General features: G+C 35.7%; 1 protein-coding gene across 4 annotated transcripts in view; it reads right to left on the bottom strand.

The window, feature by feature from the left end:
• Positions 1-1,539: 1,539 nt before the first annotated feature.
• The window catches only part of LOC106880184 (uncharacterized), a 32,423-nt gene continuing 22,649 nt past the window's right edge, over positions 1,540-11,313 (bottom strand). Inside the window, exons 1-7 of one of the 4 annotated variants that reach the window (XM_089360768.1) lie at positions 10,071-11,301; positions 9,587-9,673; positions 8,912-9,013; positions 7,878-7,960; positions 6,468-6,550; positions 5,302-5,381; positions 1,540-3,039 (exon numbers count right to left, since the gene is read on the bottom strand). In XM_089360768.1, coding sequence (XP_089216894.1) covers positions 2,877-3,039; positions 5,302-5,381; positions 6,468-6,550; positions 7,878-7,960; positions 8,912-8,967 — 465 coding nt within the window. In that variant the 5' untranslated portion in view covers positions 8,968-9,013; positions 9,587-9,673; positions 10,071-11,301 and the 3' untranslated portion in view covers positions 1,540-2,876. Of the gene's footprint in view, positions 3,040-5,301; positions 5,382-6,467; positions 6,551-7,877; positions 7,961-8,911; positions 9,014-9,586; positions 9,674-10,070; positions 11,302-11,313 lie in introns of those variants that run through there. The other 3 variants (XM_014930038.3, XM_089360769.1, XM_052972090.2) reach the window with 3 other exon arrangements.

The raw sequence follows: 11,313 nt of genomic DNA, 5'->3' as shown, positions 1-11,313 counted from the left end.
GCAAGGGCAGCTGCAAAAGAAATCAATGATGAAGTCCCAGGAACAACAAACATGTGACACGAAACTGGTACAGACATTTCAAGGAAGGTGACACCAGCCTCGATGACAAACCAAGGTAAGGAGGCCTTGCTTGAAATGGCTGAACAACATTGTCAGCAGAACCTAGCCCTCCACAAAGCACCATTGACACCTCCATAAGATCAGCCTTGCGGACAGACACTGTCAAGAAGCTTCTCATAAAATGACCAAAGACCAGGCTTGTTGAATTGTGAAGACTTGCAAACAGCTGTTGGTAAATCCTCGAGATGCCCTTTCTTAGCATTGAATTGTAACAGGATAAAAAATGGATTTATTTTTATAATCCTAATAAGATAAATCAGTGGATTCATTTCTGCCAAACTCCAGAACATGTTGTCAAACAAGGGCAGTTTGAATGGAAAGTCATGTGCATTTAGTGAAATTTCAAGCAAGTGTTGCACATGTTGTGAACACTAACCTTTATGCTCAACAAAAGCAGAGAGTATACGATGCTTTGAAAGCTCATTGACTAGCATTGGTCAAATGAAGACAAACACTCCTACAGTATGACAATGCCCAAGCAAACATGGCCAGTGTGATCAAATTGCAAACTTGGAGTACTTGAGAGGTTGGAAGTACTGCATCATCCTGCTTAGAGTCCACGTGGTGTACCATCAGATTACCACCTTTTCTGAACCATACACTCATTTCCTGCATGGATGGAGGTTCAACAATGTGGATGAAGTTGAAAATGGGTGTAGGGAGTTTTTTCACTTCTAAACCACAAGTGCGGAATTGAGTTTCTGGCACAATGATGGCAACAGACAATAGAATATGGGATATATTTTGATGAATAAATACTTTCTGTATGTAATTTGTTTGAACTATTGATTAAAGTTTGAAATATAAATACACTTTTCACTCAACCTGGTATGTGTGATATATCTATTGCTTGTGTCTTGAGTGATTTGTTCAACAACTTCCTTAGCTACACCTGCTAAATCATTGATGTTAATTAGTTTTGGTGTTGGTACTCATTCTTCTCTGTTGATTAGTTTTGGTTTTTCTATATTTGTTGCTAATCCAAGAAACATATCGTGTTTTAGGTATGACCATCACAACATTTTGTCATACACTGATGGAACTGTTATGGCTGGAATGTTAGTTGTTGAATTAGGTAGCATAAAAATACTGCAGATACAACTGTGCTTTGTGATACTGATCAGATATAGTAATAAAAGACCAAATGAAGAAATCATGTAATGTTACTTATACATAAAAATGTCATTAACAAAAGCTAAATATTTGAAAATAAGACTGATTGAAAGAGAGCAAAAATGCTTTAACCATCTGTTTCATACTATTTGCTTATGTGGAAGTTTTATCCAATAACCTTCCCATTATGTAATCTTGTTCAAAAGTAATACTAAAGTTTAACCATTTCAACTTCATACAAACTTTTGATCATACATCTAGCTAATTAATGCTGACCTGAGGATTAACAATAAAAACAGCAACAACTTTGTACATATATTATAAATCCTTGACAGTGGCTTCAAGGTTTCACATCAGTGGCTAATTTAAGCAAATAAACTGCCATCAGCAAAACTTCAAAACTACTGTACTGAATCTTTTATTCAGAAAATGTTTATTGTTTTTAGGTATTTACAGACATTTATCTTTAAATCTGTGTGTATGTGTGTGTGTGTATGAATATATATATATATATATTTTGGCAGATGTTACAACTCTTGGATCTGAAGAAGTCACTCTCTAACTTCTGCTGATTAATTAATAATAAAAAAATATACACACTTATGTTTTGAGTTCTATTTTCCAGTTTGCATCACCAAACCTATATATCATCATCATCATCATTTTATGTCCATTTTCTATGGGTTAAGATGGTTTGACTGGAGATGGTAAGCCAGAGAGCTGCACCAGGTTCCAATCCGTTTTGTCTTGGTTTCTACAGCTGGATGCCCTTCCTAAAACTAACCCCTCTATTGAGTGTCTTTTATGTGCCACACCCACTTGGCATGTCTTCACAAGCACAACTACACACTAGCAGTTTCGGTCATACCAGTGCAGTCTTCTCTCTTGCACACTACATCTGATGTCTATTATATCCAATTATTCTCTAAGATACTTATATTCTGTTGTACGCGCACTCTGACATTGTACATCCAACAGAGCATGCTAGCTTCATTTAATTTAAGCTTTCACATGTTCTCTGTAGTCACAGCCCATACTCCACTGCCATGCAGCATGGCTGTTAACATGCAGGCATCATACAATTTGCCTTTCACTCTGAGGGAAGAGGCCCTTTGTTACCAACAAAGGTGTGTGTATGTGTATACTAATGTTTGTTTTTTATATTCAGTTATAATAAAAATAATTTGTGGGGAGGGGATAAGTCTATCACATCGACTCCAGTACTTGACTGGTACTTAATTTGTCAACCTTGGAATTTGAACTCTTGAATGTAGCGACAGACGAAATACCGCGAAGCATTTCACCCGGTGTGCTAATGATTCTGGCAGCTCGCTGCCTTAATAATAATAATAATAATTATAATAATAATAACAACAACAATTCTTTCTACTAAAGGCAGAAAGCCTGAAATTTTGTGGGAGGGAACAAGTCGATTATGGTACTTAATTTATCAACATTGAAAGGATGAAAGGCAAAGTCGACCTCAGCGGAATTTGAACTCAGACTGTAAAAAGCTGGAAGAAATGCTGCTAGGCATTTTATCCAGCACAGTAATGATTCTGCCAGCTCAGCCACGTTCAATAATAATAATGATAATGATGAAAATAACAACAACAATAATAATAATAATGTCCTCATCCTGATTAAAGACCAGCTGCTATCTGTCTGTTAATTTTTTCCATCAGAAGATGATCTAATCGACGCTGTCTGTATCGGACTACAGCATAAGAGAGAAGTCCTGTTATGGTTGTAAGACATTCAAAGAGCAGAAATTTTTTCTCTTCTTTCCATGTGTCTGCTGGGCAACTACAATAAATAAATAAATAAATACATTACTTTGTTGTAAATGGTCCATTTATTTTTTGGAGGTGAGTTTTGAAGGAGGATGGAAAGATATATAAGATCAAGTATTATCAAATTTTCATTGGATAATATGCTATGTTAACAGACTTTGTTAGGACAATCCATACTCTTTCAGGATTTTTTCAATGAATAAAGATATATAGAGTTACATGTTTTACAGTTACCATTTAACCAGAATAGAGATCCAATTGAACATATACTTACAAAAAAAAAAAAAAAGTTTCAGCTGTGACTTTTTTTTTTTTTTTTCTTGTATACCTAGGACTATATCGTTTAATGTTACCTTCTGCAGAGATTAGGCTGCAATTTCTAACCAGCTGACAGGCAGTGTAGAGGCTATCATTCTCACATCATTTTATAGTGGTACTGCACATATATAGTATTATATATATTGGCACAGTATATATATATATATATATATATATATATATATATATATATATATATATATATTGCTGCTCTATGATTCAGTCAGGAGACTATGAAATCTAGCCATTTTATTCAATCCTTTTAAAATAAATAATTTTCCAGACTCATATTTTCATAATTACCATACATGTTTTACCATATTGTAACAAACTAGACTCATGATATATAAGAGTTGGACTATGGGCCTAAAGTACTTTAGGGAAATGTTGTGTGCATATTGACCATGCATTTTTTATGGTGATCATTTTATGATGATTGTAATTTTTGCATCCACTTTTCAATGCTTACATAGGTCAGACGGAATTTACTGAGACAGATTTTTTGTGGCCAGATGTCTTTTATGTCAAGGCGATATTTCCCTATGACCAGATATTTTTTCATGGAAGATAGGAAACAAAGGACACTGCTGACATAACAGCCCCACTGTGTGGCACTTTGGGTAACTGTCTGCTACTATAACCCTAGGTTGACCAAAATCTTGTGAAATGGATTTGATAGACAGAAACTGAAACAAGTCAGTCATACATGCACACACACACCTGTGTGTGTGTGTGTGTGTGTGAGAGACTGTTTGCATGTATTTTTCTATGGACATCATGTGATGGTTATAAACAAGCATCACTGTCATACAAGTGACGTTGTTCATTTCCAGTCTTCCATGGAAAGCATGTATGGCCATGGAGAAATATTACCTTGCTTGGAAATAGGTGATGTTGGCAACAGGAAGAGCATCTCACTGTACAAAATCTGTATCAATAAACTAATTCATGCAAGCACAGAAAAGTAGATGTTAACTGATTTTGATGATGATAGTGGAGTGCTAATTAAGAGAAATTTGGCTTCTATTTGTAATAAGTCAAATGGCTGCACAGGGTCTCCTCCATTTGGCAACAGAGTTGAAACAAACTGCGAACTATCCATACAGAAACAACCTTCTTGTTTTTTCACTCATTTTCCCAAATGAAAACATTCTCTGTGTGTCACTTCTATCCTTTGTTCTGCTTTCATTCTGTCTACCGTCTATTAACAATATCTTTTAATTACAAATCTCCTAACAAGTTTAATTAACCTCAATCAAACTTCCCGATTCATAGATTATCAGCTATTTATAAGTAGTATACAACTAACTACACAAGAGAATAAAAACCTGATGAAACAAAGCCAAAAAGCTTTAAATCATAACAACTCTATCAGAAGAATGGTTTCTTTTCTATTTTGAATTCTTAACCACAAACAATCATCATCATCATCATCTTTTAACATCCGCTTTCCATGCTAGCATGGGTTGGACGATTTGACTGAGGACTGGACTGGCAAGCTAGAAGGCTGCACCAGGCTCCAATTTGATCTGGCATATTTCTACAGGAACCTGGGCAATCTATGTGACCTTGTAGGCTTTCTCATTATTCACTTAAGGGAAAGGTGTCAAAATTAGTTCATTTCATTAATTAACTGAAGAAGAACCAGTGAAAATGGAGTGCATATATTTCATCGCATAAATGATACAAGCCAATGAGGGATATCAGAGCTGATGTGAGAGCTTCTCTGTCGTTGATTGACGTGTTAGATATAACAGTCAAATCTTCTTCACATAGCATCCTATCAAACAAAATGTAGAGGACATAATGGGTACTGTAGTCTTGGGTATCGAAAAAAAGACAAGATGGTCACAGGTAGAATGTCTTTGATCATAATTTTGGGTTAGTACTGACCTGAGGTTAAACAAAAGCAATAACCACAGCATTATAGATATTACAACCAAAGTTGTTAACTTACTTCTTGTATAGATGTCGGCCATCTGGACAACGTATTAATGTTTTTAAACCTGTTTCTTGACAGTATCGTCTTTCCAATTTCTACAAAAAAAAAAAGCAGTAATTGAAGTGATCAGTACATATGTTCATTCATTTTAATCACTTTATAACTATAGCTTCACTAAAAAAGCAGATATATCCACTCAAAATTTCATTACACTTAACAGCAGAGAAAAGATTTATATACTAATCTATCTTTCATTAAGGAATGTCATATTTGAAACTATTTTTTGATGAGATATGTCAAGTTTATTGAGGCAAACTTGAGATGCAGAAAATACCAATTCTATTTTTTTATAAATATTTAACGTCATTACTGGAATAACCATGAAATTTAACCCTTTAGCATTTAAACCATCCATATCCGGCCAAAATATTCTGCCTGTTTTATGTTCAAAGCAGCTAAATCCAGCCTTTTATACCTACCCGACCATGTTATTCTAAAATTAAACAATCACATCAAATCCTCAAAACCACGAGATTATGCAGGATTAATTCAAAACAATGTAAATAAATAACATTACAGTTGACAAAGTAATCCGAATGCTAAAGAGTTTAATTTCATAGTGAAAGGTAAAAGATAGTCTAAAGGCCTACAATTGCCATTTCTAATTTAACACATTTTGTATTTCTACAATCCAATCAAGGCATTTAAAGAACAAAAGAAAAACACTCAAAGTAAAATAATTTTACGTATCCTATTTAATGACCATAACGTTTCAAAAATTATAGGAGTTATGTCCCCTTGAATTATTACATTTCTGACTTACTTAGAATTGTCTCCATTTTTACAGTTGTTCTTCAGACTTATGATCAAAAGGATTGAAGTTGGAATCGTCCTATCCTTTAGTCGGATGCAATATATTTAAGACTAAATTATCTAATGTACTGCCCTTACTTTTCTTAAGAAGGAATTTCTTACAGTGGTCTTTCTTTCTGTGACAATAATTTCAAGAGATATTCCATGTAGTTTTTTTAATGCTTAATTTGAGTTCACTTAAATTTGTAGCAGCTTATTTTCGATGTCATTTGATATTTTTGCATTTCTATATTTAATATGAAATATGAACATTAGGTAAACATAAAGGTGTTATTTGAAATCAGCAAATACAATCATTTTATACTTACCAACTCAAATGCAGTGCATTCTACACAGGAGTTGATGACAGTTCCATAACCATTCACACACGTGGAAGTATTATCTGATTGGGCTAAAACAATAAAAAAGAAAACAAACTGCATATATTTAAGGATTAACTCACTTTCGATCCTTCAGGAATTATTTCAGTATATTACTAATATTTGATTAAAAAGAAAGACTATAGTTGTCTCTGTGAATATTTAAATAGTCTACCATTAATTCACTACCTCTTCTTGTTTGAATGCATATTATTTATGCTAAGAAAATGAGATGACAAAGGAATAACGATTATCATAAGAACTTCATCAGCTTCCAGCTGTTTCTGCTATAAGATGCAGTGGACTTATAGTTGAGAGCTTGAGTAATACCTTATAGCTTCATCAGAGCCTCAAATATGAAGTGCAGTTTATTTGGGTTAAATCATCATCATCTTCATCATTTAACATCTGCCTCCTATGCTGGCATGGGTGGGACGGTTTAACAGGAGCTGGCCAGGCAGGAGCCTGCACCAGACTTCTGTAACTGTCGTTGCAAGATTTTTACAGCTGGATGCCCTTCCCAACACCAACCACCCAGCAGAGTGGACTTAGTGCTTTTTACATGGCACAAACACAGGTGAGGTCAGTTTTGGCAAGATCTTTACTGCTGGCTGCCCTTCCAAATGCCAACCACTTTACAGTGTGGTCTGAGTGGTTTTTAAGTAGAACCTGCACTGACAGGGTCACCAAGTAACTTGCAAGACAAAAATCTTTTGAGAGGAGGGGACATTGGAGGAGGTGATCTTGTGTCAGATGATGAAAGGTTATAGTGAGGCAGAGAGACAGGAACAGGTGTTTTGCAGTAGAGGAGGTACAAGGTTACCCAGCTGGAGAGAGAGAGAGAGAAATTGAGAATGAGGAAAGAAACAAGTGTGCTTATCACAAAGGAGATACACGGTTATCCAACCTGAGGGAAGTGCAGGAGAAGGAGAAAGAAAATGGGGAGACAGCAGGATAAAGATGGTGGCAAAGTGCTGGGCATACTCACAGGAGTGGGGATCAGAATAAAAATGGGATGGTCGAGTAAAGGCAGAGAAAGATATAGATGGTGGCAAGTGCCAGGGTATACCCTTCAGGTTCGAAGGTCATAATACAAATGGCAGGACATTGCCAAAAAAGTATGATTAGAGAGTGTGGAAAGGAAGGGAGTGGTGAAAAGCTGGGTATATAGAGTGGGGTGGGGCTACCAGATAGCAATGATACAGAAAAACAGGGCCATGAGGACAGGATAGGGGAGTGAGGGTTAGACGTAGTGCATGAAGGAAGAAATGTGAGGAAGATGTAGAGATGTAGATTGGTTTGTTGGGGTAGGGTGTGTGAATAGGAAAGAATTAGAAATAGATAAACCAATCAACATACCAACAGCACTTAATTCTGCTTCTTTGCTAATCACATGATGAGATGACCATTTACTTTCAACTACTACAGTGACAACTGATGCACTGAAATAAAAAAAAAAAAAAGAAACAAACAAATAATTACAACCCAACAATAATAAGACTGGCACTTTCATCATCATCCTCGTTTAACGTCTACTTTCGATGCTGGCATGGGTTGAACGGTTTGAGATAAAGCTGGTTAGCAGGAAGCTGTCCAGACTCCAACTGTCTGTTGTGACATGGTTTCTATAGCTGGATGCCCTTCCTAACACTCACTTAACTGAGTGTGCTGGATGCTTTTTTTGTGCCACTGGCACAGGGATGTTAATGCAGCACTGGCAATTTGTATGATAGAAATAAGGGTAGTCTCAGACAGGTTGGTATTGAAAAGGTTAAGCTGCAGCTGTATATTAAGGTTGCTGCAGAGGCTTTGGCTGGGATTCGAGGTAAAAATTATGAATATTTGGTGAGTCAGTATACCAACTTGGGACACAAAAAACAAAAATGAGAAGATGTGATTTGGTCCACGAGGGCAAAAATTTTATTCCAAGCTTGCACCCCATGAGTTTGTGTGAAGTGCAGAAGCGGAGAAATCGAGATGGGATGAATTCGTTATTCCATTTTGTTACCATTTTACTGGACATAGTTTCACTTGGAGTACATATGTTAAGTTACTAGATACGACTCTGAAAGGAAGAGATTTGAGATAAATGTTCTCAGTGTGTACAACAAAAGGTGGCTAAACCAAAACAGAGAGTTGAGTGAATTGGAAAAGAAGGAAAAAAGATACAAATGCATTTGCCAATGAGAGAGCTCCAATGAAATCACTTAAACAGCAAGAAATAACAGTCAAATCCTTCAAACTACATTGTACTGTCTTTAAAAAATAGAAGGACATATTGAATAATGAAGTCTGAACATCAGCAAAAAGAATTTGATTATAACTGTAATGTCTTAGATCACACCTACTTGATGAAGGTTGACCTGGGGCTAAAAACAAGCAAGTGTACTTACCTAATTAGTATGATGATAGCAATGGCCATCCGTTTCTTCGTACAAAGCTCAATCATTTTGATTTGTGATAAATATATTCATCAGTTAAAAATAGTTGGTTTTCTAGAGTGAGAAATAAAGAAAGAAAAATTATTGGACTAAAATTTACTTATATTAATTTCTGATTCTTTTCAGGTAGTTAAGGAAAACAGAGTTTCACATTTCTTTTCATAAATTATCTTCTTAGAGAGGAAACTAAAATGCCTTGTGTTATTTAATCCCAAAGTGGTAATAAAGTATGGGAGGAACAATTCAGTCACACAACATTCCCTAGAAAGTATGATTTTTGCACAGAAGTAAGAAAAAAATTCCAGATTTTGATAGCACAAACTGACTGATGATGATGATGATAATATATCTACAATAAATGATAACAATTCAGTAAAGCACTCTTAGTATGACTTCAGCAATCTACCTGGCCACTGTGCAGTTTAACCAAAAACCTAGTCCTCACTCTAAACCTTAATACTATCCTTGATCAAGATTAGATCATTTCACAGCATGGATTATGGATACTGCAGTAGACTGTATGATAGAGAAGCACCGTATTCTTTCTCTGCCTTCCAAAAAAAAAAAAAAAACCCAACAAAGAAAGCTGATGGCAAGCAGCTTTCTTTAGAATAGACCGTTACTTACCACACCTTGAGGATCAGAATAATGAATGTTTCGGTTCCCTTCACAAGTATGTATTTCTGTGAAGCAGGATTCTTGGCATAATTGAACCTGAAATCAAAATGGATATCTCATTTTGATGTATTGCATGACAGGCATGTTAAGAATGTAAAGAGGTAAAAAAATTACTGTAAGGCACTTTGTCTGACACTGAAGCAATTCTGCCAATTCCCCACCCACTAATTATTATTTCTAACATAGGTACAAGGCTTGATTTCTGGGAGAGGAAGTAAATTAACACAATCCTCAAACCCAATACTTAATTCGGCAAATATTCATTATTGCACTTGTCTCAAGAGATGAGTGTAATAGTAACAAGGCATGAAATTGGGGGGGGGGGATGTCATAGGTTTCCTTGATCAGGTTAACCTAGAGCTAAATGATGTGCACATACGTGTTTCCTTATGTATGGAGTCGAATTGACAAAGTCGGACAGAATCCCACCTACGTCAACTTTGCTTTTCATCTAGTTCAGGAATGTTGAAGCATGAAATAGGACGTCTTGCGGTAACTGTTTCGGCTCTGTGATTCTCGAGTTCAAATCATGTCTCCAGCCTCCTGTCACTGGTATATATGGTGATAGACTTGGGAAGTCCTAAAGCAAGTGTCCAAGTACTTCAGCTGATCATTCACGTGTCAACACACCAGCAGTAGAGAGAAAGAGAATGACGAGGGAAGGGAGGGGGCTTGCAATTGTTAATACATACATCGGCGAAAGTAAAGAATATATACACCCGGTGTTTAGGGTTAGAGTTTCTGTTACGCCGAAAATGGGTGGTGTACGTATTCTTTACCTCCGCCCATACATCTACTTTATAAGTATTGTGAATACATTCTTATTTTATAACTAAAATTACTGTCTTACAGAAGAGGTAATTCTCAGATACTATCTCAGCAAAGTATTTGAAACTTAAGTCGTGCGTGGGCATTTATGTAAATAAATGTTTTCGTTTTTTCTCTATAGACACGTAATTATGACCGCTTGTTGTGGAAGTGACTCATACGACCATTAAGTTGATCCTGAAATCGAAACTCTTCTTACATCAAAAAGATCCACGAACGATTCTACATAAAGAAATTTTCCAGCAGTTACCAAATTGAAAGATAGCCATGGAAACTAGAATAATAATAATCGTGAAACGTTAAATTAGAAACCATTACGCTTTATATACAATGGTATATACACAAAATACACTAGAATATATATTTATGTATATTTAGAAAATAGAGAAAAACATAGATTAACCAGCGCATCGATAGGACCGCATAAAGGAATTCTTGCCCCCCTCCCAAAAAATCAAACCCATTAATAACAATATTTGTGATTATAAAAAGCTGCACTCTCTGTAAACACAAACATATATCACACATAAACGGGTGAACCAACGATGAAGTCACTACGTGGTCGCTCGAACTGCTAGATTTCAATACTTTGGTATCTTAAAAAATTATGAGGAAATGACAGAACACAATAGACAATATAAGTCTTAGATATATTATGTTTGAAATAAAGTAAAAATGACAGGAGGTTCACGATCGGAACGCCTTTCATTTTTAGGCTTGTCGGATTAGCGTTGTTTTCTCATGTAAACCATAAAAGAAACACATAATTATAGACAACTCACTGAAAATAGACCTTGCTGTCACACCTAGCTGCGTCACATCAACATCACCAGAATGACGAAATGCTT

Source organism: Octopus bimaculoides, chromosome 12 (genome assembly GCF_046866305.1).
Source record: "Octopus bimaculoides isolate indiv1 chromosome 12, ASM4686630v1, whole genome shotgun sequence".
NCBI classification, from domain to species: domain Eukaryota; kingdom Metazoa; phylum Mollusca; class Cephalopoda; order Octopoda; family Octopodidae; genus Octopus; species Octopus bimaculoides.
This window is presented reverse-complemented; position numbering and strand designations above follow the sequence as displayed.